This window comes from Lipomyces chichibuensis (assembly GCF_038497645.1).
Source record: "Lipomyces chichibuensis strain CBS 12929 unplaced genomic scaffold V1513scaffold_3, whole genome shotgun sequence".
NCBI classification, from domain to species: domain Eukaryota; kingdom Fungi; phylum Ascomycota; class Lipomycetes; order Lipomycetales; family Lipomycetaceae; genus Lipomyces; species Lipomyces chichibuensis.
In genome coordinates this window covers 253,732-280,425 of record NW_027117455.1, presented here as the reverse complement: position 1 = coordinate 280,425, position 26,694 = coordinate 253,732, and the positions used below count along the sequence as shown (strand labels likewise).

Sequence of the window (26,694 nt, the reverse complement as noted above, 5' to 3'; positions counted from 1 at the left end):
CTGAAATATACGCAGTCGCAGCAGAATTCAGCGCTAACGTTGTTTGCGGGTTCTCGAGATCCAGAACCAGTTTTGAATGGAGGGATGAAGTCGGCACTCGGCAGCCACAAATGATATCATGGATATATACAAGTGTACCTTCGCTTGCTGGCGCAGGGCGATTAACATGGAAAGCAAGAGGGTATATTATTTGTACGAATCATGAGGCGCGGTGCGCGATTCGATGGCGTCGGTTGTTAGACAATAGTGGTGGGAGACCGCAGCGGATACAATTTCGTCCACGACCGGTATTTGGACGAGAAGGCGTGAGGGGATATGCGACGATTAATAATGATATTGACACTGACTTGGCGGGGAGGATTGACCGGATCCCGGTATCGAGGTACCGGAATTTTTCCATCGTTGCACATGTCGTATGTTACATTTACACTTTTTGTGCGTCAACGAGGTCTCACAGCGTTTAGGACCATGGCAAATCAACTTTGAGTGACAGATTACTTGAATTAACCGGGACAATTCCTAAAGGTAGCGTGGGCCAGTTTCTTGATCGACTTGATGTCGAGCGGGAGCGCGGAATCACGGTAAAAGCGCAGACTTGCACGATGCTGTACGAACACAACGGCGAGGATTATCTACTCCATCTCGTCGACACTCCCGGACACGTTGATTTCAGAGCGGAAGTCTCACGGAGTTACGCGTCATGTGGTGGCGCGTTGCTTCTTATTGATGCCAGTCAAGGCGTGCAAGCCCAGACGGTACGATATAATATTCCTTGGTGGGTGGTATTGCTAACCAGCGTAGGTAGCAAATTTCTTTCTAGCCTACAGCCTCGGCCTCAAGCTCATTCCTGTCATTAACAAGATCGACCTGGGCCACGCAAATATCCCCCGCGCACTGGAACAAATTGAAACAATGTTTGAGCTCGACTCTGAGACCGCAATTCCCGTGTCTGCCAAACGTGGAACCAACGTCGAGACAATCTTACCCGCGGTGGTGGAACACATTCCGCCGCCAGCGAATAATATCGAGAAGTCGCTGCGGTGTTTGTTAGTCGACTCGTGGTTCGATACATATCTTGGGGTGATACTGCTAATTAATGTTGTCGACGGTGTACTCAAGCGTGGGGATAAAGTCATTTCGGCGCATAGCCGCAAACGGTATGAAGTCAAGGATCTGGGCATCTTGCATCCGGACCGAAAGCCCATGCCTCATCTCAAAACAGGACAAGTAGGTTACGCTGTTCTCGGCATGAAAACAATCTCCGAAGCTCTCGTTGGCGACACAATAATGCACTTTGGCAACGAAGTCGAAGCATTACCGGGTTTTGAGGAACCACAGCCTATGGTTTTCGTTGGGGCTTTTCCAGCCGAGGGGATTGAATTCCAGACCTTAGACGAGCGGATAAACCAGCTCGTGTTGAACGACAGGAGCGTTTCCATTCAACGCGAAACTTCAAACGCGTTGGGACAGGGCTGGCGCATCGGCTTCCTAGGCACACTACATGCCTCCGTATTCCAAGACAGATTGCAGCAAGAGTATGGTGCGTCACTGATTATAACCTTTCCGACCGTGCCGTATAAAGTCGTCTGGAGAGACGGCAAGGAAACTATAATTCGCAACCCGGACGATTTTCCTGACCCAGCGATACACAAAACAAAAGTCAAAGATCTCCTAGAACCGATGGTCAAAGCAATCATGTCCTTCCCGCAGGAATATCTTGGCGATGTAATCGAACTTTGCGAAAACAACCGAGGAACACAAGTCGATATGACATTTTTGTCGCAAGGGAATCAAGTGTTGTTGCAGTACCTTGTCCCCACATCTCATCTCGTCGACGACTTTTTTGGAAAATTAAAAGGACTGACGAAAGGTTATGCGACGCTAGACTACGAAGATGCAGGGTACCAATCCGCGCAACTGGTCAAGATGCAGCTTCTTGTGAATGGCAACAGCGTGGACGCGCTGGCGCAGGTTATGCATCGTACTCTAGCCGAGAAGAGGGGCAAGGAGTGGGTTAAGCGGTTTAAAAAGTTTTTGCGGGCGCAGTTGTTTGAGACGGTCATTCAGGCTGCCATTGGGTCTAAGATTGTGGCGAGGGAGACGATTGCGGCTAGGCGGAAGGACGTATTGGCGAAGTTGCATGCATCTGATATTACGCGGCGGCAAAAGTTGCTGAGAAATCAGAAGGAAGGCAAGAAGAATCTGAGAATGATCGGCAAAGTCACAATTCCTCAAGAGGTATGTTTTTCGAATACGACGTTGAACATGAAGCTAACGGGGGCCTCAGGCATATCAAGGTTTCCTATCAAAAGGCGAACCGAACTAATGTATTATATTCTTAACCTGTATATAGCAATAGAGATATACTACGAGCCAGCCAATGCTATGTCCCGATCCTACTCCGCGTTGCCAAGACGGTACGCAACCATCGTGTCAACCTTATGCGAATTCGTGCTAAAACTCCGTAATTTTACCTGCTCCGCATTTCTCACTTCCTTCGGATCGCTATCGATCCATTCTGCTGGCACCTGAGCGTCGCCGTCAGCGTACACGAGCACGTTGAAGGTATGTCGTCCTTCGAGGACCGGTAAAAATGTAACTGATGCCGTGATCTGTCGGATGATGGCTTGAATCTCTGATTGTACTTCGTCGATGGATTTCTCTTTGGTCTGTGCTCCACTTGCACTATATTCGTCAATACAGTAAGCTGTAAACAAATCGAATAGGACGTACGGGACAGCATTCTCTTTATCCGCCACCAAGGTAGCTTTTCTCGTCATGACACCCTTACTAAAAACCTCAATATCGAACTGCCAGCGCTCGGCAACATCGGCTGTATCCAGTGAAACGACTGCAACTACTAGTTTGGATATTTTCCCACCAATGATCCATTCTACCGCAAATTAGCTCCTCGTTCTCTCAAATTCCCGTCCCACGAACAACAATCAGTAGCATCTCGATGCGGCGAACGTACTGTTTAATTGACTCATAATACGACGAATGTAAGCTTTTACTTCCTCGTCGACTGTTACCAGCATGTTTAACCCGTACTTCTTCACCACTTGGAAATCTTCGGGAGGATATATCCCGCGTTGAAATAAAATACTAGATATGTTAATCTTCCGTTTGTCCTCTTTAGGTTGTATGTGTGCATGTGACGCACCTGTTTATACTATATTCTGTACAAAGAATTAGCGTCACAGATCAACAACATGTAGACTAAACATACACAAACATACAAATAGCAGGATAGCAACAAAACATAAAAACGCAATAATTAGGAAAATGCGGCAATAACATACCGAAAAACTCCGCAACGACTTTCGACGATCCCTTTAGTGACAACTTTGATCTCGTCGGCGCCGCAATGGACGCTGCAGTTTGCGCTTGTGATTTTGCTGATGCCGGCATTGCTCGTTCTGGTCCTTCAATTTTCTGTAATACTATCTATTCCAGACTATATCTTTGTAAGTAAATCAATTTAAATGAGGAAGGAGGCATGAATCAGAGGGGCAATGTCGTGCCGTTTAATGTGCGGCAGGAAAAGGACAAACCACACATGTTGTCTTGTAACCTAACTCGGTTAAGTGTGCCATCACCTCAACAACGCGGATAGGGTTCGGGTTTAAATGTCACCAGTCTCACAGTTAGTTGTACGACGACGTCATTATCGGGATTTGTGAATAGACATAAAATTTCGTCATGATAATTGTCCTTGGACGAAAGTCAGCCATTTATCAGTCCTCAATCTCTGCAATATCTAGTCATTCCTCATCCAATATTCTCAGTCACGAATAAAAAATGAACGCAGTAATATTCATAATCTTAGGCGCAGCGCTCCTTCTCCTTGTCATTTTCCTACCCGTCCTCAACGGCGTCGGAAGCTACAAAGTCCAGAAACCCACGCCAATTCGCACGCACAAATCGAAAACCGACGAAGATGAAAGCAAAGACACAAGCTTCGTGAAGTTTCAACTTGCTGAAGGCACGAGCAGTTCTCTTCGCTCTGCCATACGGGAAGAAGACGAAGATGAGGATGCGAGTGTTGGACAGCGCGTTCGGAACCGGAATGCGGCTGGACGGGAGAAATTGAGTGGGAAGGGATATGATGCTTGAATTGATTATATTGCAGATGTGTAGTAAATAGGACTGGGTAGTTGGAAAGGCATGTATATTAAGAGCGCGGTGTACTATATATGTACGATGTAAGTATATAAATAACCTATAACTTAATGGTTTATTCAAGTATTTCCAGAGCAATAATCAAAATTAAGTAAAATACATATCTCCGTGTCACCAACCAAGTAATAATCAAACCTGCCTAGCTAACCAAGCTAATGTGAAACAATATAAAAAAATTATCAAACAAAGAACCTATATACTAGAACAATGCATAACCACAATTCATAACCAAACTCCAAGCCATTAAAGAGTGATTATTCATTATTTTGATTAATTATTAGGCTCGTTCATGTGCATTCATGCATTATTTGTGATTTCATCTTGGTTCCGTCTTATTGCTTCACCTAGTGTGGTCACGGTCACGAATTGTTGCTGGCTGTTCTCGGAGGCAGAGTCAGATGCCAAAGGTGACGCAATGTCTGTTGCTGCATTAGCATCGATCGACGAAAGGAAGAGCGGGGAGTGTGGTGCTTTTCCGTCTTGCATCGCAAGGTCAGGCGATGGGGAATGCAACTTTTCGTCTGTGGACGTCATGGCGTCATGCACGACGTCCGCATACGTGTAGAAGCTTAGTCTGTGCGTGCTGCTGCTGGATGTGGGTGGCGGAGCCGTAGACGGTGCGGTTGATGAAGACGATTTCGGGGATACAGCCTGGAAGGATGGAGCACTGGATGCTATTGACGCTAGTGATACGGCCGAATTTGTTCTGTGGATAGAGTTTGAGTACGGGCGCGCAACGGAGACGACTTCGACATCCTCAGGATCGACAGATTCGTCCGTCAAGGCTTCGCACGATGCGGCCAGGACCGGTGGGATTAGGTTCTCGCTGTGGTGATGACTTGGTACGCCCGATACTGTAAGGACTGGATCTTGAACCTGTCGCTCGAATATCATGGATGAATCAGGTGATGACACACGGGGTGATGAAGGAATTGGTGAGCCGAGGGGGGACGAGAACAATGCAGTCCCGCAGAATGGCACGTCGCTTGCGGTTGCAGCGGCAGCTGCGTCGTCGTTCTTAACTACATCAGCATATGACGATGACGAGGAGGAGGCGAACGACGATCGCTGGTGCGAATGCGAATTCGGCCCAGAAGAGAGTTCGGTGGTCATATCGTTGGCGCACACATGAATATCGCCCGCAGTAGACGGCCGTATATGCGCTGGATTCCTCTTTGGCGCACTGGCAACGGACGTAGAACTATTAGCGAATCCCAAGTTTCGTGGTGATTCAGGGATCGGTGAGAATGACTGGGATAGCGGAGGACCAGTCTTTAATCTTTGATCGGCGCGGCCGCGCGAATTTGTTGGCCGGAAATGGGGTGAAGCGGACGACGATGATGACGATGTGGATGAAGCAGTTGACGAGGTCGATCCTGCTCTGGGAAGCGGTGCCGTTGCAAAGTGCCGTAAAAGGGGCCTGGGAGGAGGAGATTCTCCAAGACGGACCGAGTGATGACGACGGTCAACCATCAGGGCTAGGGTTGAGTTCGGATGGCGCTTCGTTGAGTCAACTGCCCGAGGATCCGCACGATAGTAAGAAACCGAACCTGGAGCAGAGTCGCCAACTGGTGAGGTCGCTGCCTGCTGAAGGCTTTGTCGCTTGCCGCCGGTTTCGCTGTTCAAGCTGGTAGTCGAGCCGGTCAGTGAGCGCGGCTGCTGGAGCGTGAACTGTGACGACAGCCTACGAAGAGACGCAAATCGCGACTGGATCGCCTGAGGCCGCGTTCGGGGCTGCTGGTGGTAGGAGTCGAATACCGACCTGGCGGTCGCAGTCGTCAGTCGTCTCGAGTCCGGATACGAATGGACAGAGTCTGTGTACGCCAGCATCCAAGTATCCGAGTCGAGTGTCGACGATTCCTCTGGCGACAACGTGTCCTCGTCTGCATACCATATGAATATCAGTGATGTTCAATAATTTGTAAACAAACGCACCTATCAAGCTAAAAGCAGACTCGCCAAAGACAGCAATGGCAGCGGACCGCGAAGCCGGGGGGGTGCGCTTCTTCCGCGACTGGAATAAGGCCGGCATGCTTATAGATATGTAAGCAATGCAGGCTCAATTGAGCAGTAGACTGCTGTGCAAGGCGGGATATAAGTCGAGATGGACGTAGCTAGTTCATGTACTGCCGGGGTGATAAGTCGACGAATGCTGAAAGTGAAGAGATCGTACAAAGTAGAGGTTAAGAGGAAACTGAGGAAGACGAAATAACAAAGGACTTGTTGAATAGAATACGCGACGGCGAGACAGAGGTGCGTATACTGACCCTTGACAGACGGGAGAGAATTTTTGAAATGAGTGACAAGCTTGACGCCTCACGCGACAACTTCTAACCAAACGAGCGACGAAGAGTCGAAATGAATCGAATATTGTTTATTTATATAGTCGTATCCGGAGCACTCACAGGTACAGATTGAGCTAGCCGTGCAAATTGCAAGGCGTGTGGAAAAAAAGAACAATAGCGTGTCAAGCTCGAAGTGGAGTGAATAAAACAGCGTTGAAACGTGCTCGCCAAGGGGTGCCCCGGCTCGTCAGTGCCGGAGCGCAACACGCGGCAAACAAGTCCAGATTAAGCTCAAATTTCTTGTGCCTGGCGGGGTTTAGGGCAATTGGCAGTGGATCTGCACCCGGAATAAAGCTTTCTGGGTGCAGGACTATAATAATTTTGTGCCTCATCGCTGAGAATACGGATTCTGTAAAATATAGTATTCAATAATTACGGACAATGTGTAGACCTCCAACATGGGTTAATTAAGATCAATTTAAAGGTCCCTTGGCAGCAACAGCAATAAAACCTTCAAGACGCGGAGAATGGCCGTGCTTCATGGATTGTGAGTTCCCCATAATTACTTTTCCTATTCGAGCTAACTTGCGCTTTTTGCTCCTGTCCCTCACTTCCGCATTCGGCCACTGTGCAAATATCAGCGTCGCGCTTATACCGTATCTGCGTCAAAGGCAAACCGGAACAGGCAAATGCGGTGTCCGGAAACGCCGGTGCCTTCCGTGTTTCACCACCGCCCAAATTTAAATATAGCCAAGGCGGTTCTGATAGTACGCAGCTTCAGAGGCAATGATAAGTATATCACATCCAAGCATTGAGCATCCCAGTCACAAACAATGACAAATCGAATAAATTATCAATATACATAATATCACACATCACCATCGTCGGCCGACTGGAATTTTAGCATTAAGCAGATAGCGGAGTCTATTAACCTTCTGCAAACTGATAATCGCTCTATCCCAAGTCCACTGCTGATCACTTTACGTATAATCTACTGATTGGTACACTGTGGCTAAACGCAACGCGGAGATTCCACCGATCCAGTTGTAGCAACGACTACCAATGACTGTGAAATGAGTACCTTGCACCCTCGCATCTTCACTGTTATTTCCAGCAGAATATCTGACTGTACGCATAATATTTCGTTGTCTGAAAATTCCGTGTCTGCTGATCGTTCGCCGATGTTATTAACTAATAAACTGCCCAGGTCCAAATGCGCACCGTGAGGCGTTTGTTTCCTTTTGACTTCTTCACACCGCAATAAATCTGCTGAAATATTTGAACATAGCGACGAGGAGTCCGTAAAATTCCTCCAATTGATCTAATCTGTATAAATTTTTGAAATACTTGATTGGTCTCGCAATCCAATAAGGGCTCGTGCAGTCAGACACGTGCAACCCTAACCAGATTTGCTGGCAAGTGATACTTTGTCAGCGTCATGAATGTGATTGGTTCGACGTACGTCCAGAGATCGTGAACTTCGACCATCTTCTCATCAATTGGCTACCAGAACCGTGTTCGGAATCGAATTTATTAAAGATTAGATTATATACTAGCTAACTACCATGCCTCTTTTGTCCGCGCTTTCGACAACCGCTCCCTACCATTTGTTCGCCTACTCGATCCTGTAAGTGTTTGATGCGGCCCAGCTTCCGTCCGGTAAGTGGAATCATTGGATTATGCTAATTCAACCAGCTTTGGCTCGACTGTCTACCAATCTTTCTTCGTCGGTATCACCGCCTATCGGGCGCTTCCGCGCCAACACTTCTCCGCCCTGCAGCTCAAGATCTTCCCACCTTACTTCGCAATGCAAACCGTCGTTCCAGGATTCCTTCTCCTTACCGCCCCCTTCTCAATCGCAAGTGACAAACTCTCGCTCTCATCACTTGTCATAGCCGGCGCGACAGGTCTCGTCAATTTAATGTATATTGGCCCGCGGACGGTGAAGCTTATGAATCTCCGCAAAGCGCAGGAGACGAAGGAGGGAAAGAAGTCTTATGGGGATGATGTCAGTGACGATATGAAGAAGTTGAATAAAGAGTTTGGCATAGTGCATGGAATTAGCACGATTGTTAACTTGGGCACGTTGTTTGTCACCGCGTTTTATGGTGTGATCCTGGCCGAGGCGATCGTTAAGGGGTTTAAGTGATTGTGATGTATATGCCGAGTGCCTGGATAGCTAGAATAATACATCAAGCTGATGTTTTATGATATGCATATATTTTAATGATAGACTGAGTTGCATACATCGCAATCCTGCGGATATACAAAATCGAAGATAATCAGATACCCTCATATGGTTGGCCTCGGCGTCGTTATTTAACCTACCTCGGTACAGCTCTCGCGGACTGATGGCCAATTGAAATTAAGATTAATTTCAATTGCAAAAATGCAATGCAAGACCTCAATGACGTAGGTGCAGGAGAAGTTAAAGATATTTTGACTCTGGTTGTTAGCGTCGTCATCTCTTAAGAGATGACACGTATATATTGCATCGAGTCCGTCAGACCAAGTCAATTCTGTCGGAACCCGGTGACGGCCGAAACGACAGGCCACAGATCACGAATTCGACAAATCAGTCATCGCTCACGCATCTAAATGGAAAATCCCAATTTCGCAATTGAGAGCCAAGTGCGCGGCTGAGGAGCTTGATTAGAGTTTATCGATGTGTTGGGAACTCTGTCTTATTATACTATCTCTACTTTGTCTAGCAACGGTTTAGAGCCTTCTCCGCGGACCGTCGAGTCCTGCTCGTTCCATGAACTCGAATACGTCGATATCGCCGTCACGGCCGCGAAATCTTGTTGCTGGTATTCAGCAAGATCGTTGGATTTATCGAGCAAGACGTACTGAACCTGCTTGTCCCTTCATTTGAAGTTGATCCCTGAGCTGGGATTAGAAATTGCGACTTCTAAAGGAAGGACAATGAGCTGCGAAATTGCGCATGATTGGGATTTGGCGTTGGGATGTATACATATTTTGCAATGTCAGAAGATTGATTTCCTGTATACTATCAAAGGTATCATTTCAGAATCTAATTCGGTACCCGATAACCAAGGTGACTTTTACCCAGAGAAAGAACAGCTCTTAAAAAAATTACCGAAAGAACGGTATCAAAAAAGGATAGCAGATTTTCTTTCAGCTTCCTTCGTAATATACACAGTAGCAGGTTTGAATCGTGACGCAAAAGAAAGCGTGGCCTCCGTATCTGTATACTCCAATAACTCCTCATCGCCCTCTGCGTCGAATGTAGTACCATTTAGTTGCAATCTTTGGAATGATTCTGTAAGTGGTGACATATCTTTGCCAATGATAGCTGATGGTGATGACCTCGGGGGAGGAGATGGAGAGAACAAATGTTCGCCGTCGATGTGCTGCGTTTTTGGAATACGGGTTAGAACCTTCAGAGTACTATCCCGCACAATTGCATCGTCATTGACTCCCCGCACAATATCAATTTTGAGATAATCCGCGTCTTGCTGCGGCGACGTGTACGGTGGCGGAGGAGATACCTGTACCACTTCCAGCTCTACGTCCTTGATTGCCCCATGTTCTACACCCTTGCTGCCTGGTGACATGTCCGGACTCGATCCAGACTCAGTCCCCGAAGAAGACGAAGTAGTCGTCAACTCTGGCGTGGTGATAATATCCATCGAAAGCAACATATCCGCCAACTTTCTCCCTTTCTTCGTAATGTCCGGCGCATCTCCTTTCGCGCGTTCGTTTCGGCCGATGGCTGTCATCCTGGACGCGAAGACATCGCGAGCTGTATTGAGAGCGGGCATAGAAGCTACGAGTTCTGCGATGTTGGTGGTATCAAGTTTTGTTTGCGTTGAGTCAAAAACCGGGATTGCGATTATGCGCCCCGCAGATAGCTTCCCGACTAGCAGTGCACCATCTTCTCTGTCCACTGATGTCGATCTAACAGAACCGATACTCATTCCGTATTCGCTTGACTCGTCGTCGGCGTCGCTGCCCGCGCTTTGTGGCCGCGCCGCAGCATTTTTCCGTTGCGAACACATCACTCTTGATATTCGTGCTGTTCTAGATAACTTGTTCGTATCGGCATTCCCGCGAAGATGAGCAATAAGCCATTGCTCAACACCAGCCCGTCTCTTCAGCGGCTGATCCTGCGGCAAGGTACCGCCAAACTCGAATCCTCTCTTGCGCTTCAAACTGTCTCGGCCTCCGGTCGGGTCGTTGGCATCGTTTGGTTTGCATGGCGACTTACCGGTTCTCCGACGATGTTTAACAATTTCAAACAACGTTTGTGCGCGCTTGCGTTTTAGTGGTGCTGAAGACGATAATGTCGACATGTAAGTCGCAAGCCCGTCATAGTCTTCCTTCCCATCTTCAACACCCCTGGGAAAACCACTATCAGCTTCGACACTGGCGTGAACTATGTCCGTAGCCTTCGTCATCTGGGTCTCGTCTACAGGTGGGAATGCATTTACAAGCGCAATTGCTCGTGCGCCACTCTTGTCGATTTCAGTTCCAACTTTTTCGGACACATAGACTAATTCCTTGACGTTGTTGGTCTTCGTGGCCATTTTTATAGCATGTTGCTCTATACCGTCCAACGCAAGTGAAATATCTGCGTCAGCAGCATCTGGATGCAGTGACCTTACCAGTGTTGAAACCTCCATGTTATTGAATATAAATGAATCGTATCGTTGCGGTATGGTAGCCGCGATCTTATCGGATCTTAGTCGGTTCGTAAATTATATATATTTGCCACAACAAATATGTCGGAACAAAGGAAGAAGAAACGTGGCACGGCGAGGCACTGCATGATGAATGTGAATGATATGAATGAGCATGATGGTGGGCGTGGGCCGATTTGAAATTTTGTGAGGAGGATGAGTTCGGAGCAGTAATCAAGGTTTTCGGTTGCCAAATAACCAACGCATCTTTGTCGCCAGACTTGGCACGACCTTCACCTTGAAGAGTATTTTCTCAACTGTCACCAATATTTTCATTTAATCAAAGACCTCCATGAACACCAAAACCATCGTGAAATGTGGATTTATAATTGATTTATATCTGTACACGTTGAGTGCGTTAGAACGGTTTACAAGCGCGAGAATATAGTTACGCGTCAACACGTGCTTACGTGAATGAGGCTGCGTCAACAAATACTGTCTCTGTACACGCCATACCCCTGTCAACTTCTTGTTGAGCACCTGGTATACACTCACTATTCGCTATTATATTATGATAGGATGAACTACTCGACCGTTCTCATTGACTCACGTCTTGTACAAGCGCGCTCTGAAGCAGTAATACTTGCCAAATTCACGTGCTTATCAATACGCCGCTGCTTGCTCTTCTCCAGCTGTCCCAGACATTTCGCACAGTCTAAACTACGTTTGTTTACATTGGCTTGCTTACGTCTGTCTTATACCATCATAGCAACCATTGCCCAGCCGCTCACCATCAGCGTGCCCTCTAACCGTCATCAGGCACTATTCTTATTCATTACATTTTACAGCTTAGTCCTGTAACGACGGCTGACCCGTCTATTCTCGAGACGTCCTCAAAATGACGATTCTCAAAGTAGAGTTCTTAAGTATGTCAATATATTATCTGCTGAATCAATTTCTCACAAGATCAGGTCTGACATTTGTACGACCACGGCACGTCTTCCTCCTTTTACTTATCGTCTCAATAATACTTATGTGTACGTCCCTCCACGGCAACTCTAGCGTAATGCAATAGTTACTAACGATTCCAAGCACTCCTACTAGCAGGATGTTCATCTTCATTTAGCGTCATGCCGAGAATATACTTGCTGAATATCGGCTACAATGGCGGCACGGTATACCAAGTTAATGGTGCCACAGTGGTTAACCCGAATGCGAGCGTAGTACTGGGAAATATCGTGGGACAAACTACATTGGAAGTCCGGATAGGATATTTCGGTATGTCCGTCTTCGTTTGGTTGACGACAAATGGGTTTGATATTGACTCCGGACAGCGCTATGTCTACGTTCTTCGCCGGGTGGCTGGCTTTGTTCACAAAACGCGACGTCGTTGGCAGAGAATCTATATGCGTACGAAGATCCAATTAATTTACTCCATGTCGCGCAAACCTTTCGTGAGAAAATAGTCTTTCCGTATCTTCTGTAAGTCATTCGAATCTCTGGCAAGAAACATTAACTGATATCTCAACCAGCATCATCGCCGCTGCGCTCTCGTTCATAGTATTCGTGCTAATCCTTCCGTATCCGCCGCTCCTCAAAACAGTTGCCGTCGGCATATGCTTTCTCTCCGCTATACTTGTCCTGATATCTGTTTTATGGCAACACACAGCATCCGTCGGCGCAGCAACTGTGGCCACGAATCTAGCGAATGGCACGATATTCACGGGAGTTGGAATCACGGCAATGATTTTGGGTTGGTTCACTTTCGGGTTGTTGACGTTGACTGTTATTGGTGTGTACTTCTTTGTTGCGATTAATGCTCTGCACTCTGCGTAGATGTGATGATGATTCGTATATGTAATGCTTGGATAGGGAACTGAATCAGTTTAGAACAGAACAAGCAATTTCACCAATAGTTTTCATAGTAGACTGCTTTAGATGGAGTAATGTATTGGTTTGGAACAGAGTAAAGATTGGACGCCGATATTACGACAGCCTAGTTCCTCTTTTAACGGTTGCACGAGGTAAAACCGTAGTCCAATGAAAGAAGAAGTCTTAATGGACACGAACCGTAAAACCACCATGTATTATAACGATGTATAGACAAATGATACTTTTAGCTCATATCCATCCAACAAACCCAACAAAATACAATATACACATAAACAGTTTAAATGTAAGTCTCGTACGCCACCGGCGCAAGAGTAACAGGGACGTTACCCTCTGACGAAACGACATGAGCCTCTCTAGGCAAGACAGGCTGTCGCTTAAGGAACACCTTCTCACCTTTCGCCTTCGCTTCCTGTCTCCGAGCCGCGTTCTCCTTGACACGGTTGACGAACTCCTCACGGCACTTGGAGTGTTTGACGTGCTCGATGCGGACATTGATGCGCTTCTCGAGGTATCGGTTACCGACGACCTTGTAGATGATCACACCGACTGAGGACTTTGTCACATTGTAGACAATGCCGGTCTTGCCGTGGTAGTATTTATGAGGCATGCCCTTCTGGACGGCACCATTGGCCTTAATGTCGACGATGTCCCCGACCTTGTAGGTCTTGAGATAGGTAGTCATACTATTTCCCTATTAACATCCCACTTTTTATTTTATGACATGCGCATGCTGCCAATGATCATTTTCTGAATGGAGTACTTACGAAATGACACCATGTTTCTTGTAATCGCGAGAAAATGCATAGCGAGTGCCAGATCGGTAACCGTGACTATAATGCCATTAGCATACAATCCCTACACAACCATCTCAGAGTCGCAATATCCAAATATCCAAATTCATAATTGAAATGGTGAATTATCGACAATTCGGTCGTGCACATACCTGTGACCCATCTTTGCTAATTTGCTGAATATATATGCAAGTGCAATAGGGACAATTGACGACTCTTCGAAGTGTAGCATTCAGGATCCTAGCAACTTGTGATGATTCGCTTGGCCCTTAACGAAAAAAGTAGTCACGCACACCAGTAGGGCTATACCCTAAGACGAAAGATTAAGGTTTATATCCATAAGCCGACGGTACGAAAACCCTTAGTTCCAAATCTATTGGGTTTGGGTTGACAGAGCGCATCGCCATCACTTCTTGGTCCGTCCTTATGAATATACCCGATCTAATAATTCAATCCCTCGGCTTCAGCCATTTGCGTATCGTCGTTGATTAGCATATTTGATATCACAACGTATCGAGATTTGATAAAATGACAGACGAACACGAAAAGTTCAAATTCAAAACATTTGACCAACTCGCGCCGCCTTCGAAAACCGACCACGCCACCACACCGCTCTCGTCCCGACGGGTAAAAGGCAAGGAACTACCCATCGAGCGCGACGCAGATGGCAAGGAAATCAACCCGTACATCCCGCAATTCATCTCCAAAGCGCCGTGGTACGTCGATAGTAGTGGCGAAGTCTCGCTTCGTCACCAACGTAAAGATAAAACCGAGAATTTAAGTGCCGAGACCGAGTGGTATAAACGCGGCATCAAGGCTGGAGCCGCGGCGACGAAGTATAGGAAGGGCGCGTGTGAGAATTGTGGAGCCATGACACATAAGGCGAAGGATTGTATGGAGAGGCCGAGAAAAGTTGGGGCGAAGTTTTCAGGCAAGGATATTCAAGCGGATGATTTGATTCAGGATGTTAAGATGACATGGGATAGCAAGCGCGATCGGTGGAATGGTTACGATGCGACCGAGCACTTGAAAGTGGTGGAGGACTACCGGAAGCTGGAGCGACTACGGCAGGAGAAGGAGGAGGAGAAAGGCGAGGATGGAGATCATTATGACACGGAGGCAGCTAAAGTGCCCGGGCAAGGATATGACTCGGACGCCAGAATGAGCACGAGGACCCTTCGGATCCGTGAAGACGCGGCTAAATATTTGAAGAATCTCGATGCGAACGGCGAGGAGTATAATCCAAAGAGTAGGACAATGAAGAACGACAATGATGGCTTACTAGCGTCGGAAGATGACTTTGTCCGGCAGAGCGGTGAAGCAGAAGAATTCGAAAGCTTGAAGCGATTCGCTTGGGATGCAGCCGAGAAAGGCGCCAATGTGCACATACAGGCAAACCCTACTGAGGGAGCGCTGGCAAAGAGGAAATACGAAGTGGAATCTAAAGAGAAGAGCGAGAGACTCAAAAAGCAGCTGATTGAAAAGTACGGCTAGATCGCTAGAATAGATTGCCTGGTCCATGTGCGATATGTTAGGTCATTGTCATGCAACAATTACTTGGTCAAGTTGTCTTCTCATTTCGGAGACAGACGTGTAGACAGGGATCCTGGATGTACAGACTATTTTAAGCAATGAACTTTTCATATTTCGCAAAATTACTAAACACTTGTACCAGGAAGTAAAAAATACAAGATGAAGTCATATCAATCCAACATCCTAAACACACCAAATGTACAATCGCTTACTCCTCGTCCTCCTCGGCCTCCTCATCATCACCACCACTCTTATCAGCCTGGCGCTTTCGCTGAACGCGACCAGGACGACCACCACCGTAAGGTGAGGTGAGAGCGAAATCAATGTGCTTCTGCGAGTCGAGGCGAACCATGAAGGAAGGAACATTGACGATCTGCTTGCCGACACGGACATGTCTCTGCCTGATCAATATACGCGCATGATGAATGCTCTTGGCCAGACCCAACTTGAAGACTTGAGTCTGCAATCTCCGTTCTAAGAAATCCTCAATCTTCAGCGCCAATACATAATCGAGACGCATTTTATCCTCGCTCAAGACACCAACACGGACGAGACGGCTAAATTTCGTTAGATCCATCTCCACCGTTCTTGCACTTCATATTGTTCTATTTAACGCGGCACATACCGAATAAGGGCGTTACCCTCGAACAGACGCTTGGGGTCCTTTTCATCTCTGGTCAACAAATCTCGCGCAGCTCGTCGGATCTTCGACAACTGCAGGCCAATTCTGTAGATCTCTCGCTTGTTCTTCAAACCGCTGCACAGTAGTTAGCTCGATTGATCTCATCATTCACCAGCAAGTCAACCAAACGTACTATTCACCAGCAAGCTTAAGCTCCGAGTCCTGTTACTTGAACGTAAGTATCACCTTAAATCATCTCTGCAAAACTAATGGTATTTACCAAACGGGCAAGTTCATAAGGACTATACAATTGTCAGCAACCGCGTCCTTGATTCCATTTCTATCTCTCAAAACTGCAACATACCGCTTAGGGACCGTGTAGGTCTTCGAGTACGTGCTTGGCGCGCCTAATCGAGCATCATCAGCATCATTATTCCGTACTCATTACCAACAAAATTCCAGTCATCACAAATCAAGTGAACAAAGTCGAGTACGTACGAGGCATCTTATATTATCGTTGGTGATGAGTTGTAGCAAAAGAACTAACAAAACTATGTTACTCCAAAATTCGAGATGCAGTCCACCGCACGAAGGAATGTTGTGGGTAGTATGGCCTTGGCTTTTGCCCTAACATTGGCTCGGCCGAATTCCCGACCTCTAAGCGTGACTGCTTTCATAACCCTAGATTAACTGATTACAACCCTACAATTTAATTTGGACATCGGGAGTAAATGACCACTTCTCATTATTGTAAAGTATACATTGATAGTTATCAGACGAATAATTATTTCTAGCCTGCTGGCACTCAAGAAAGAGCAGGTGCACTACCAGGGTTAGGGGGTATTGCTAACAGAACTGAGGTTTCAATTTTACCCCTCTATTAAGGCGCTATGGCCGAGCGGTTAAGGCGAGAGATTAGAAATCTCTTTCCCTTTGGGAGCGCAGGTTCGAGTCCTGCTGGCGTCGTCTATTTTTTGAATTTTTTGTATGCATATCTCATGTGATAACCCTCCTGGCATCCGTGGACCGTGGTCCCAATTGTGCATTATGAATCTCAGAAATTTCATAGTGCTATGAGTGAATTCATTCCCTTTTGGGAACTATAGCCCTATTTAGACCTATCTCATGCCGGTTCCATTCTGGTATTCTTCTCCTCGTACTCTGATGCCTAACGGGTTGGAGCCAATATTATACCAGTAATATCCAAAAATATTAGACGTTGCTTTCTGATGGAGTCTAACTGGGAGACAATTTATAAGATAAGTATGACGTGATTGGCGTATTATTGATACTGTTGGCATTACTCACCATTCATACGGATTAAGGGGTCAAAAATTAGGAATGAGATGTGACAAAAAAATTCTGTGTACTAAACCCAAATATATATCATAAGCTGTAGATGACATGTTTCTGCAATAATCAGTAAATTTACGCTTGCTACATGTTGTGTGGTCTGGCGAGAGCGAGACGGCACTTGAGAGCGCCAGCGCCGTTCCAGCACCATTTGCCGTTAAGTTTAGAAATTTGTTCAAGCACTACAAATCAACCATGTATTTTCTATATTGACTCTGTCTAAGGAATGGGCTATTAGATGCGCGACAAAATAGCAAAAACATGATCTGACGTGTCGTCTTCCCTCCTGGCTGAGTCAGTCACCAGCCACGGCTCTCTGCCGCAGATAATGCGGCTTGAATGAGGTCGTGGAGAAACCAACGGCCCCCACGCTTCATGAAATTGAACGTGGAGAAACTAATGGCCCCCACGCTAAATGATGAATATCACAAGCACATTCATTCCAAGAATATGGGAGGTTAATTACACGTCCTCCTCAGTTTTCTGGGATTAACGGTGGAACTTTCAACTGCTGTAATTTTACTAATGCAGTAATATGATTGCAAGTGCGCTCACGCCGCGAATAATGGAATTAGGGCCACTTTCAATCGAGTGAGGTATTCAGTAATTTGACATTAAAAACCTGCAAATGTACGCTACAGGTCATTTTAGTTAAGCAAGCCTAGAGACTCGTAGACGCAAGCGTCGAATTGTAGTCCGCCGCATGCAGTTCAGTCCGCATATCACATGGTCTGCGAACATCTAGATGACGACGACCATAAGGTGTAGGGCACCCCCCGTTTCTTAGTCTGTACGTGTTCGTTTCATCCTTGTTTATCGTGAATTGCTTCTTTGACAGTGCGGAGACCCAAAACCGATACGACAACCGACGGCGAACAAGCTCCGAAGAAACACTTGGCACCACAGTGCCGCTCTTGCCACTAATAAAATGGTTCGAGAAGTAGTTGGCACTAAACCAGGCCCCTCATTTGTACAGAAAATTGCGACGAAATTTCCTGGCCAGTTAATTGGCGTGGGCCAGACCCGTGTTGTCAGCCACATTCAGGGATTGCACCGCCTCATGCGGCACAGAGTGGCAATGACATGCTCAATGCAGCGAACCAGCCGTGTGCGTGAGTCGCTGCTGTAGACATTCACCGCGGACGTCTCGTCTGAATTTAATCACCCCGTTCCAATCGCGTTATACACAACACCGCTATCCCACAATATAGCTATGCGCTACTCTACTCTGTCAGTTATAGCTACTGGGGCATTGTTACTTGTGTTTCTGGCACCTGCGCCGGCAGCAGGTGGTTTGGTAAGCCGCACCGAAGACTCGATCAACTCAGATCGAATGCCGTCCGTCGAGGGCTCTGAAGGTTCTCCCCTAGCTCGCACGGAGCTCAGTACTGACGGTAGTGCTGTGGGCGAACTCGGTACGTTTATTTATACTATCCGATGTTTCTGGTCTTTGCCGTTTTCACCATTAGCTCACTCTGCTAATCCATCACAGTATCTTCCGATGAGCTTTCTGCTGCCCACGCTACTGACGACATGGAGCACGGTGTCGCAGCCATGGCTCCCGCGGTCGCTCACCCGCTCGGAACAACACATGACTCTATTGTCGACAACTATCGCTCCTTCGCCATGTCCTTCATGATGATCATCTTCTCAGAGATCGGTGACAAGACGTTCCTCATCGCAGCCATCATGGCCATGAAGCATCCTCGCACGACCGTCTTCACCGGCGCATTCGCTTCGCTCGTGGTCATGACAGTCCTGTCAGCTCTGCTCGGCCACGCAGTCCCGCAGCTCATTCCCAAGAAGTATACGTCATATCTCGCGGCATTCCTCTTCGTCGTATTTGGTGTCAAACTCATCAACGAAGGTCGTCACATGGACAAGAGTGTCGGTGTCGAGGAGGAAATGCAGGAGGTTGAGAATGAGCTAGAGGCTAAGGACTTCGAGTCCCAGTCCGGCTCGCTCGAGTCCGGTCCCGTCAAATCAGTGAAGGCGGGAAAACTGAACGGGCTTGTGAATCTCCTCGGTCTGTTTCTCAGCCCCGTATGGATCCAAACCTTTGCAATGACTTTTCTCGGAGAGGCAAGTACCGTCTATCGCAATTCGTTGTCGTACACTAACGCGCCACAGTGGGGAGACAGATCTCAAATTGCCACCATCGCAATGGCCGCCGGCCAGGACTACTTGTTCGTCATCATCGGCACAATCGCCGGTCACGGTCTCTGCACTCTTGCGGCTGTCCTCGGCGGAAAATTCCTCGCGTCTAAAATCAGTCTGCGGACCATCACCCTTGGCGGCGGCGCAGCCTTCCTTGTTTTTGCAGTCATCTACTTTTACGAGGCCGTGCATTTGTAGGTTACATATTTGCGATATAGAGCGTTCTCTCTGTCGATGTTGCTTGTCTCTGGTTGGGTACATCAATACAAGGCGATCAGCATTTCATGCGTTTGCATGTTCCTCTTGGATATTTGCGTCATATTGTTATTGAAATGCTTATTTTTGGTGTTAATACTGCGAAATACTGCGTGGTCTAAAACTATGGAATTATTGCCTCTGATTTTATTTGCTTGTCTTCGTCAGTTCATGTATTATGGGTATTATAAGAAATGTGTTTAAGTTGCATGCTATTTTACATCATGGTGGCTATTCGCTATTGCACTAGATTCTAATTAGAATACGTCGACACTAATTAATAGGTCGCGCGGGCTTTCATCAAGCAATGCTGCGTGTCGCAACGATATCGTATGAGTGGTGTCGGATATTATTTTAATAAAATTATATCCCTATTATTTCATACTTATTCTATAAAGATTGTTCGATCTAACTTTCTTAATTCTGCGGCGAGAAGAGAAACTAAAACTAGTAGGCGTCATGACCCCATCTCGAGGTGGGTATTTGTTATTTGAGAGCGATTAGTTTATCGTCCACCCAGCACAATTCATAGTGTTTACTAACATCAGGTTGGCCCGTATCAGCACAAACGCATGCCAAAGAGACCACACACCCTCTGTTTTTACTTGCTGAGAGTTAAACGATAATCAATATTACCGACCAGCGATAGTCTACCTTGGGCTGACATAAATATTGTCCTTGTTACTGGTTCTCTCGTTCTCTGTTCTCTGGCTACTGCGAAATCTGCCAGGCGCCTGTTCTTGCTTCCCTTTACTGTCGAGCCAAATATATAAAATATTTCTTTTCCCGCTGACTCTGCTTGACTATTCGTTCCGTTGTCACCCCAAACTCACATTAACTAATAGCAGACAAAGCGATTTGAGTGTATATACATACGTACGGGTTACAGCTAAATGTGAACACATCTCACCGCGTAGCGCTTGGGACTCGCCACTCTTCATTATGGAGAATCAAGTTGCACAGCATAAAGGACTACATGGCGTTGAACGTCCTGACAATGCAAGTGGCATTTACTCTGACTTGACGGTCACTATACCGGAGGTCAACATCGAGAATGCTGCGACAGCGATAGAGAATCAGACACGAGACGTCCTGGGCCGTGATCCCATATTATTCGAAGACGTTAGTTATTGTCCGACCAAATACCAGAGAATAATGGGCCGCTTTTGGGATACATTCCAGAAACCACCGAAAGAGCGCAAGTTTGTCCAGAGATTGGACTTTTATTTACTGTAAGTTATGTTTTTGTCATAGTTAGTGCTTTTTAATGGTTACTAGGTTGTATTCGATGTTGTCATTTATAATCAAAACTCTTGACTCTGGAAATATCAGTAATGCCTTCGTGAGCGGGATGAAAGAGGAGGTACGCATGGCAGCTTTGTGTTCAGACCTCAGACATGACACAGCCAAACTGACAGTACGGCCCAGCTCTCACTCAACCAACAGGAACGCAATTTGTTCAACACTGCGTTTGATCTTGGTGGTCTTATTGGCGCGATTCCGTCGCAATTTATTTTGATTAGGATTCGGCCGTCGATTTGGTTGCCTTCTTGCGAAATAATTTGGTCGCTTTTGGTTATGGGCATGGCGTCGTCCAAATGTGCCAGAGATGTGAATATGCTACAAATTCTGCATGTGGAACAGAGAGGCCTAATGGCTGATGTATAGGTTTACATATATCGTTTCTTCGTTGGAATGACTCAGGCTGTCGCGTATCCCGGTTTCTCGATGGTCCTCGGAAGCTGGTATCTTCCCGGAGAACTTGCCAAACGCCTCTCTCTCTATGACGGCTCGTACACGATTGCAAATATGATGGCAGGATATCTCCAAGCCCTTGTCTATGCAACGCTGAATGGCAAATACGGCCTCTCGGGCTGGCGCTGGCTCTTCCTTATCGACGGAATCATCGGCATCCCCCTCGCGATCCTTGGCTATTTCTGCATCCCAGACTTCCCGACAACAACCCGTGCCTTTTGGCTCAGCAACGACCTCCGCAAATATGCCGTGGCACGCATGGCTGAGGCCGGTCGCAAACCTCCCCGTAAGCTCACATGGAAGAGAGTGTGGGGTTGGATGAAGACGTGGAGACCATACGGATATGTTTTCCCGTACGTGTTATTCGCAATCACGTCGACATATAATTATTTTAATTTATGGCTCAAGAGTCTGGATATTTACACTGTTGAGCAAGTTAATCTGATTCCCACAGGTGGTTTCGCGCTGGGTCTTCTCTCGGCTTACGGTTTCGCCAACTTGTCTGATCGCACCGGAAAACGCTGCCCGTGGCTTTTGATCGCTATTGCACGTTCCTTGGATATATCTATGACGGAAAAATTACTGACCATCATAGTTCTTCCGCTTTCTGAGCAGCTTTCTCCTCGCCATATGGCGCATCCCCTTCTGGCTCAAAATGATTGCTTTCTTACTCCCCATGGCTGGCGAACCAACATGGGCCCTCCTAACAACCTGGATTCAGGAAGTCTTCCAGGACGACGCTGAGCTCCGAGGCATTCTCCCCGCTGTAGGCGGCGCGCTCGGATCTGGCATCAAGGCTGGTCTTCCGCTCGCTCTGTTTCCGACCGATCAAGCCCCGACATACAAGTTCGGTTATAAAGTTACGACTGTGATAATCTTCGTTGAGTTTTGGGCCGTAGTGTGGTTTGCATATATGGCAAAGCGAGAATTGAGGCAACGGAAAGTGGTGTTGAATCACTTTGGGTTACCTGTTCTTCAAGAGGAATTGTTGACGCGCACGTACGGTGACCTGAGTCAGTTCGGAGTTGAGAAGATACCTCTCGAAAGTGGAGAGACTGACATGAATGAGGATAAGGGCCTTGCTATCGCTGATGCGCGCTGGAGGGACTGACAAACTGATTTGCGATGTCTTATGTTGTGATTACGACTACCTAATTTGATACTTCGGTTTTGGATCAATCGCTGTACACTCGTTTATTTTCTGCCCGCGCTCTGTACACTAAATTTTATATCTTTATATGTTTGGGATCGTCGTTATGCGGGTTTCGTGAGGTTTTGCCCACTGAGAATGTGAAATGGAATGATAAAATGTGAAAATGGTTTATTCTGCATCCAATCGCAAGTCGCGCAACCAAAATCTATATAATACACAAATCCACACCTCTAACGCCGCAAAATCAATCCCGAATTGCTTGATACTTACTCGCTCATGCCGCCAGCAAGTTCGTTCGTGCACCGACTACACCCGCACTTAAAATACCACTGCTCTTGAAGCAGATTCTGTCGCGCTTGAACGGGCATCTTCAGCATCATGCCGTAACTTATACAAAGTTCCTCCCCCTTCCTGACCGCACGGGAGGTAGTAAAATGCATTTGTCTTCCGGTCCGTGTCTTTATCACATTCGGATCACAACTATGATTAAAATACGACCCGGAGGGGAAAATCGACGAACCCAGACACTCAGACTCGGAATTTAAAGGTAACTGCCATATTCCGAACGCGTTAGCTGATTCGCGACCGAGCACTGCGCGCACGTTGGCTGTTGTGACAAATGGCTGAAATTTTTTCGGCATGATGGCTTTAAGAAATATAAAAACCCGGATATGCGATTCTAGTAATGCGGGAAGACGGTTGATGAGATCTTTTTCGTGCGATTCTAAGCCGGAGAAGCCATTCCACGTAAACCAGGGAACTGTAGAGGTATTATAACTCTCAAGATAAAGACGCACTATAGCAACAGCGACTAGTCGCGCAGAATCGTACTCGATGTCTTCTAACGCCAACACTCTATTCTTCAAAGTTGGATTGCGGAGTGGATTAGCGGTGACCGAATTTGAAGTCACTAAGCCCTCCACGTGTTCCCACAACTTTTCGATTGCATCGCTTTCGAAACTGAAGTCCTCGTGTACAAAGTCTTCGTCATATTCCCCAGCCTTCGAACTTTGCAATCTCCGCCTCGCAATCGCAACAGCTTGTTCAATCACTTCCAATACAGGCACAAGTTCACGAGACGGATCTTCCTCATTCACCCACTGTTCCCTACAGCTCTCGCTACAGAACCACAATCCGGCTGACTCGGTGCCTCGTAATCTGACTTTCCACGTGCGGCTGATTTCGTAGGCGAAGCAATATGCGCAGACTTCTTTCCTGAAATCGCGGAATATGACGGCTGTGAACGGTGTTGTCGCGATGTGAACCGGCGTTCCCCCTGGTATTGCGCACGTGGCGAAACAACCACGGCCACCGTACGTCGTCGGTCGGATCTCGAACATTGTGTGGGTCGTAGCTTTCTGTGAGCTCTTGCAGAATATGGACAAAGCTCTAGAGGACCACTATCATTATTGTGATATTATAAATGCTGGCTGCTCGTGGGAATTAGGAATGTGCTCCTGAACTTTTTTTTTTGTTTTGGGCGCGATACCATTGTCCTGTTCTGACTTCTGACTGCAAACATAGCACAGCCACACAAAGCCGCTCCGAGCCACAGATCCATTTTAGGCTTAAACCCTAACATCAGTGTCAGCTCCACTCAAGAGGGTTGCCAGCACCATCACAGAAGTATCATCGACACGCAGATTACAGAACAGGCGACAATACTGCATTAGCGAGATAAAATGGCTGATAGTGTTCAGAAAGTCACGGAGTACCCGCAGGAATTCGTCAAGGATGGCATGGCGTTTGTTAAGCGGTGCGCAAAGCCTAGCAAGAAAGGTAAGTCAATCCTTTGTCTGTTTTTTATCTCTTTGGAATGAATGCGAAAGTGAATGAGAGAAGTGGAAGGATGCTAATGAGGTATGCGTTTAGAGTACATTAAGATCGTACAAACCGTTGGTGCTGGATTCGTTATCATGGGTGCGATTGGTTATATCGTGAAATTGGTACGTGTCTATTATTCGTTTTTTATCAAATCGATTTAAGCGAACATTGTAACGACTGACATATATAGATTCACATTCCAATTCGACACCTCATCACTGTCTAAGCAAATGTCAAATTGGTCGAATATTTATGTCGTATTATCAGCTCATCCTTTCTTTCTCGGGTGTTGCATATTTTGATTATAAAGTTTGAGTGTATGTGGATTTGCGTGTAATAATACATGTATTATAGTCTGTACGTCGTTTATCCTAGGAGTCGTCCACATTATTGTCACGAATTGCATGCACCTCAAAAGTTTGAATTGATAATATTTGCAATTTACATGACCGATACAAAACAAAAAATGACATCCTTCGCCAACCCATAACCCAAGAAAATGAAACTCGATCCCAATTCTCACCATGCGCAAACGAAACTACTATGCACGAATCTAGAACTAAAAGTAATCATCCTGGTCGTAATCATCGTCCTGGCCATCCATCGTCATCGCGACACCTTTTGCTTCAGGACAACTTTCCTGTTCGACGCCTTCGACCCACTGATGCAGCATGACACTGCCTTCTTCGGCAGAATACCCATTCCAGGCAGAAGAGGCTATAATGGGAAGGTACGGATGCCATGATGCGTCGCGGACACAGGCTACTGAGTCGCCCCCACCTGTAAAGCGAAGGCCGAGGCGATAGTATCGTTCTCGAGCGTCGGTGTGAATTGCAGCGTTGTTCCCCGACGCGGCCGAGACATCGATGATATTTTTGACTTGTCCGTCTAGCGACCAGATATGTACTTTACCGTCTGATGAACCGGAGTAGACGTATTGACTTCCCGATGTACTGGGAGGCGCGAAATGGCATCGAATAAGAGTTCGCAAAACTTGATGACCGGTATACGTCATGACACTGCAATCATTCGGATGCCGGCTGCCGATAGGGCCAGGGAACCGCTGGTAGCGATAGTCGAAGCGTGTGCTGTAGTCCTTTGGCTCCATGTCCCGGAACTTGTCAGCAGACACCAGCTTGCGGATGTCCCACAATTTCATAGTCTGGTCCTTGCCGTTCGAAAGTAAATATCTTCCATCTCTCTTCGAGTCGATGTACGTGATGCCTTCGACGTGACCGAGTAACACGCCAGCCTCCTGCTTCGACCGCAAACTCCGCCTGTCCCAGACCTTAATAAGCTGATCGTCTGACCCACTATACAGAATGTTTCCCGACTCGTCGCCAAAGCACACAGCATTGACATCATCAGTGTGACCCTCAAGTTGCAGCAACACACGGCGCGTCTCGATATCGTACACGTACATGCAGCTATCGCCCGCGCCTGCTACTATTTCCCTCCCGTCCGCTGAAAATCGGATTGACCAGATACCGTAGCTGCGATGGATATCGTTATATCCACCAGCGCTGAAATCCAAAGGCTCTTGGCCTTCGACATCAGGGCTTGTGCTAGCAAGATGGACGACCGGCGATATACTACTGTACGCGATCCACTTGTTGTCCCTCGACAGCGACGCATCGGTAACCGTCCAATGCGCCATGTCGGCACGCACAGTTTTGTATAGCCGCCAAGGAAAATTCTGCGTAGTGTCGTATAGTCGCACTTTAAAATCCTGTGACGCCGTAAAGAAGAAACTTCCGTCTTCCGAAAACTGGCCGCTATACGTGCGAGCATGATAATGCAGAAAATTCTTGGACGTGTAATTCGGTACGAAGTTCTGTTGCTGATTAGACTTGCTTGGATACCTTGATATTTAAAATTAGACAGCATACTCTGCAGAATGTAGAGGACGGATATTTAACAAAAGAGGTTTCTCGTCTAAACAACCGATCGCCAAGGGAATGCGGATATTTCCGTCGACTTTTAATCTGATACTCCTTCGATTCGACCTATTTCCATTAGCCATTTCCATACTCGATATACCAATTACACAAGACAGGGGCATACGTATCCGAATTCTCCACTATTTGCTAACTCCGCGCCTTTGGGATTCGGCACCGGATCTAGCTGAGAAGCCATCACATTGCGCCGCGGTTGCACTGTAAAATAAATACCAAAATGTTCAGCAAACGACATAATTCCAAAAAACCAAAAAAAGAAACCAATATAACGAATAACAATAGGAAAACGT

General features: G+C 46.8%; 15 protein-coding genes and 1 non-coding gene across 16 annotated transcripts; 9 read left to right on the top strand and 7 right to left on the bottom strand.

Annotated features, from left to right (window-relative positions):
- Positions 1 to 110: 110 nt before the first annotated feature.
- Positions 111 to 2,326, top strand: V1513DRAFT_373726 (uncharacterized protein; the record flags this gene model as incomplete). Its single annotated transcript, XM_066894824.1, has 4 exons — positions 111 to 413; positions 465 to 755; positions 802 to 2,238; positions 2,288 to 2,326. 4 exons carry the CDS (start codon positions 111 to 113, stop codon positions 2,324 to 2,326), a joined length of 2,070 nt encoding a protein of 689 aa, XP_066755840.1.
- On the bottom strand, positions 2,306 to 3,819 carry V1513DRAFT_437211 (DNA-binding protein). Its single transcript, XM_066896888.1, has 5 exons — positions 3,303 to 3,819; positions 3,164 to 3,179; positions 2,975 to 3,105; positions 2,734 to 2,893; positions 2,306 to 2,685 (listed from the first exon to the last, which is right to left on the bottom strand). The coding sequence occupies exons 1-5, from the start codon at positions 3,409 to 3,411 to the stop codon at positions 2,397 to 2,399; spliced, it is 705 nt and encodes a 234-aa protein (XP_066755839.1). The 5' UTR covers positions 3,412 to 3,819; the 3' UTR covers positions 2,306 to 2,396.
- V1513DRAFT_429351 (uncharacterized protein) lies at positions 3,802 to 4,116 on the top strand (the record flags this gene model as incomplete). The annotated part of the gene is made up of 1 exon (XM_066896317.1): positions 3,802 to 4,116. One exon carries the CDS (start codon positions 3,802 to 3,804, stop codon positions 4,114 to 4,116), a length of 315 nt encoding a protein of 104 aa, XP_066755838.1.
- A 181-nt stretch (positions 4,117 to 4,297) lies between these two features.
- On the bottom strand, positions 4,298 to 6,431 carry V1513DRAFT_166261 (uncharacterized protein). The gene is made up of 2 exons (XM_066894260.1): positions 6,118 to 6,431; positions 4,298 to 6,065 (listed from the first exon to the last, which is right to left on the bottom strand). Exons 1-2 carry the CDS (start codon positions 6,212 to 6,214, stop codon positions 4,480 to 4,482), a joined length of 1,683 nt encoding a protein of 560 aa, XP_066755837.1. The 5' UTR covers positions 6,215 to 6,431; the 3' UTR covers positions 4,298 to 4,479.
- Positions 6,432 to 8,032: 1,601 nt separating this feature from the next.
- Positions 8,033 to 8,616, top strand: V1513DRAFT_373539 (uncharacterized protein; the record flags this gene model as incomplete). The annotated part of the gene is made up of 2 exons (XM_066894816.1): positions 8,033 to 8,094; positions 8,163 to 8,616. 2 exons carry the CDS (start codon positions 8,033 to 8,035, stop codon positions 8,614 to 8,616), a joined length of 516 nt encoding a protein of 171 aa, XP_066755836.1.
- A 689-nt stretch (positions 8,617 to 9,305) lies between these two features.
- Positions 9,306 to 11,351, bottom strand: V1513DRAFT_437204 (uncharacterized protein). Its single transcript, XM_066896887.1, has one exon. It carries the CDS (start codon positions 11,111 to 11,113, stop codon positions 9,581 to 9,583), a length of 1,533 nt encoding a protein of 510 aa, XP_066755835.1. The 5' UTR covers positions 11,114 to 11,351; the 3' UTR covers positions 9,306 to 9,580.
- A 378-nt stretch (positions 11,352 to 11,729) lies between these two features.
- On the top strand, positions 11,730 to 13,113 carry V1513DRAFT_166105 (Ca2+ regulator and membrane fusion protein Fig1-domain-containing protein). The gene is made up of 5 exons (XM_066894259.1): positions 11,730 to 12,036; positions 12,082 to 12,147; positions 12,203 to 12,388; positions 12,445 to 12,592; positions 12,643 to 13,113. Exons 1-5 carry the CDS (start codon positions 12,009 to 12,011, stop codon positions 12,944 to 12,946), a joined length of 732 nt encoding a protein of 243 aa, XP_066755834.1. The 5' UTR covers positions 11,730 to 12,008; the 3' UTR covers positions 12,947 to 13,113.
- A 167-nt stretch (positions 13,114 to 13,280) lies between these two features.
- On the bottom strand, positions 13,281 to 13,957 carry V1513DRAFT_456493 (60S ribosomal protein eL21; the record flags this gene model as incomplete). Its single annotated transcript, XM_066899575.1, has 3 exons — positions 13,281 to 13,686; positions 13,768 to 13,833; positions 13,947 to 13,957. 3 exons carry the CDS (start codon positions 13,955 to 13,957, stop codon positions 13,281 to 13,283), a joined length of 483 nt encoding a protein of 160 aa, XP_066755833.1.
- A 223-nt stretch (positions 13,958 to 14,180) lies between these two features.
- V1513DRAFT_437197 (Pre-mRNA splicing Prp18-interacting factor-domain-containing protein) lies at positions 14,181 to 15,501 on the top strand. The gene has a single exon (XM_066896886.1). It carries the CDS (start codon positions 14,323 to 14,325, stop codon positions 15,286 to 15,288), a length of 966 nt encoding a protein of 321 aa, XP_066755832.1. The 5' UTR covers positions 14,181 to 14,322; the 3' UTR covers positions 15,289 to 15,501.
- On the bottom strand, positions 15,355 to 16,573 carry V1513DRAFT_437196 (40S ribosomal protein uS4). The gene is made up of 5 exons (XM_066896885.1): positions 16,448 to 16,573; positions 16,304 to 16,356; positions 16,143 to 16,171; positions 15,953 to 16,084; positions 15,355 to 15,884 (listed from the first exon to the last, which is right to left on the bottom strand). The coding sequence occupies exons 1-5, from the start codon at positions 16,452 to 16,454 to the stop codon at positions 15,536 to 15,538; spliced, it is 570 nt and encodes a 189-aa protein (XP_066755831.1). The 5' UTR covers positions 16,455 to 16,573; the 3' UTR covers positions 15,355 to 15,535.
- A 260-nt stretch (positions 16,574 to 16,833) lies between these two features.
- On the top strand, positions 16,834 to 16,915 carry V1513DRAFT_t12. The gene has a single exon. It is a non-coding gene; the product is annotated as a tRNA-Ser (tRNA).
- A 1,517-nt stretch (positions 16,916 to 18,432) lies between these two features.
- Positions 18,433 to 20,082, top strand: V1513DRAFT_437186 (uncharacterized protein). Its single transcript, XM_066896884.1, has 3 exons — positions 18,433 to 18,717; positions 18,795 to 19,384; positions 19,433 to 20,082. The coding sequence occupies exons 1-3, from the start codon at positions 18,516 to 18,518 to the stop codon at positions 19,655 to 19,657; spliced, it is 1,017 nt and encodes a 338-aa protein (XP_066755830.1). The 5' UTR covers positions 18,433 to 18,515; the 3' UTR covers positions 19,658 to 20,082.
- Positions 20,083 to 20,237: 155 nt separating this feature from the next.
- V1513DRAFT_462119 (major facilitator superfamily domain-containing protein) lies at positions 20,238 to 22,788 on the top strand. The gene is made up of 5 exons (XM_066899922.1): positions 20,238 to 20,946; positions 20,993 to 21,077; positions 21,143 to 21,325; positions 21,383 to 22,015; positions 22,065 to 22,788. The coding sequence occupies exons 1-5, from the start codon at positions 20,657 to 20,659 to the stop codon at positions 22,578 to 22,580; spliced, it is 1,707 nt and encodes a 568-aa protein (XP_066755829.1). The 5' UTR covers positions 20,238 to 20,656; the 3' UTR covers positions 22,581 to 22,788.
- V1513DRAFT_437181 (uncharacterized protein) lies at positions 22,774 to 24,095 on the bottom strand. Its single transcript, XM_066896883.1, has one exon. The coding sequence runs from the start codon at positions 23,960 to 23,962 to the stop codon at positions 22,889 to 22,891; it is 1,074 nt and encodes a 357-aa protein (XP_066755828.1). The 5' UTR covers positions 23,963 to 24,095; the 3' UTR covers positions 22,774 to 22,888.
- Positions 24,096 to 24,156: 61 nt separating this feature from the next.
- Positions 24,157 to 24,902, top strand: V1513DRAFT_437180 (uncharacterized protein). The gene is made up of 3 exons (XM_066896882.1): positions 24,157 to 24,401; positions 24,495 to 24,568; positions 24,637 to 24,902. The coding sequence occupies exons 1-3, from the start codon at positions 24,305 to 24,307 to the stop codon at positions 24,670 to 24,672; spliced, it is 207 nt and encodes a 68-aa protein (XP_066755827.1). The 5' UTR covers positions 24,157 to 24,304; the 3' UTR covers positions 24,673 to 24,902.
- A 103-nt stretch (positions 24,903 to 25,005) lies between these two features.
- Positions 25,006 to 26,582, bottom strand: V1513DRAFT_422932 (WD40-repeat-containing domain protein; the record flags this gene model as incomplete). The annotated part of the gene is made up of 3 exons (XM_066896006.1): positions 25,006 to 26,280; positions 26,336 to 26,452; positions 26,511 to 26,582. The coding sequence occupies 3 exons, from the start codon at positions 26,580 to 26,582 to the stop codon at positions 25,006 to 25,008; spliced, it is 1,464 nt and encodes a 487-aa protein (XP_066755826.1).
- Between the last annotated feature and the right edge of the window lie 112 nt (positions 26,583 to 26,694).

Bases quoted from the DNA above. Each gene is read 5' to 3' on its own strand.
- V1513DRAFT_437211 (XM_066896888.1), bottom strand. From the start codon at position 3,411: ATGCCGGCATCAGCAAAATCACAAGCGCAAACTGCAGCGTCCATTGCG. The intron at 2,894-2,974 runs GTACGTTCGCCG...AATTTGCGGTAG, and splicing joins TATTATGAGTCAATTAAACA to AATGGATCATTGGTGGGAAA. The intron at 2,686-2,733 runs GTACGTCCTATT...TGACGAATATAG, and splicing joins GATAAAGAGAATGCTGTCCC to TGCAAGTGGAGCACAGACCA.
- V1513DRAFT_166261 (XM_066894260.1), bottom strand. From the start codon at position 6,214: ATGCCGGCCTTATTCCAGTCGCGGAAGAAGCGCACCCCCCCGGCTTCG. The intron at 6,066-6,117 runs GTGCGTTTGTTT...TATGGTATGCAG, and splicing joins GTCTGCTTTTAGCTTGATAG to ACGAGGACACGTTGTCGCCA.
- V1513DRAFT_437204 (XM_066896887.1), bottom strand. From the start codon at position 11,113: ATGGAGGTTTCAACACTGGTAAGGTCACTGCATCCAGATGCTGCTGAC.
- V1513DRAFT_166105 (XM_066894259.1), top strand. From the start codon at position 12,009: ATGACGATTCTCAAAGTAGAGTTCTTAA. The intron at 12,389-12,444 runs GTATGTCCGTCT...GACTCCGGACAG, and splicing joins AGTCCGGATAGGATATTTCG to CGCTATGTCTACGTTCTTCG. The intron at 12,593-12,642 runs GTAAGTCATTCG...TATCTCAACCAG, and splicing joins ATAGTCTTTCCGTATCTTCT to CATCATCGCCGCTGCGCTCT.
- V1513DRAFT_437197 (XM_066896886.1), top strand. From the start codon at position 14,323: ATGACAGACGAACACGAAAAGTTCAAATTCAAAACATTTGACCAACTC.
- V1513DRAFT_437196 (XM_066896885.1), bottom strand. The intron at 16,172-16,303 runs GTTTTGAGAGAT...TTCAAGTAACAG, and splicing joins TCCCTAAGCGGTATGTTGCA to GACTCGGAGCTTAAGCTTGC. The intron at 16,085-16,142 runs GTACGTTTGGTT...ACTACTGTGCAG, and splicing joins CTTAAGCTTGCTGGTGAATA to CGGTTTGAAGAACAAGCGAG.
- V1513DRAFT_437186 (XM_066896884.1), top strand. From the start codon at position 18,516: ATGCGCTACTCTACTCTGTCAGTTATAGCTACTGGGGCATTGTTACTT. The intron at 18,718-18,794 runs GTACGTTTATTT...AATCCATCACAG, and splicing joins TAGTGCTGTGGGCGAACTCG to TATCTTCCGATGAGCTTTCT. The intron at 19,385-19,432 runs GCAAGTACCGTC...AACGCGCCACAG, and splicing joins CAATGACTTTTCTCGGAGAG to TGGGGAGACAGATCTCAAAT.
- V1513DRAFT_462119 (XM_066899922.1), top strand. From the start codon at position 20,657: ATGGAGAATCAAGTTGCACAGCATAAAGGACTACATGGCGTTGAACGT. The intron at 21,078-21,142 runs GTACGCATGGCA...AGTACGGCCCAG, and splicing joins TGAGCGGGATGAAAGAGGAG to CTCTCACTCAACCAACAGGA. The intron at 22,016-22,064 runs GCACGTTCCTTG...TGACCATCATAG, and splicing joins CGTGGCTTTTGATCGCTATT to TTCTTCCGCTTTCTGAGCAG.
- V1513DRAFT_437181 (XM_066896883.1), bottom strand. From the start codon at position 23,962: ATGTTCGAGATCCGACCGACGACGTACGGTGGCCGTGGTTGTTTCGCC.
- V1513DRAFT_437180 (XM_066896882.1), top strand. From the start codon at position 24,305: ATGGCTGATAGTGTTCAGAAAGTCACGGAGTACCCGCAGGAATTCGTC. The intron at 24,402-24,494 runs GTAAGTCAATCC...GTATGCGTTTAG, and splicing joins CGCAAAGCCTAGCAAGAAAG to AGTACATTAAGATCGTACAA. The intron at 24,569-24,636 runs GTACGTGTCTAT...TGACATATATAG, and splicing joins TTGGTTATATCGTGAAATTG to ATTCACATTCCAATTCGACA.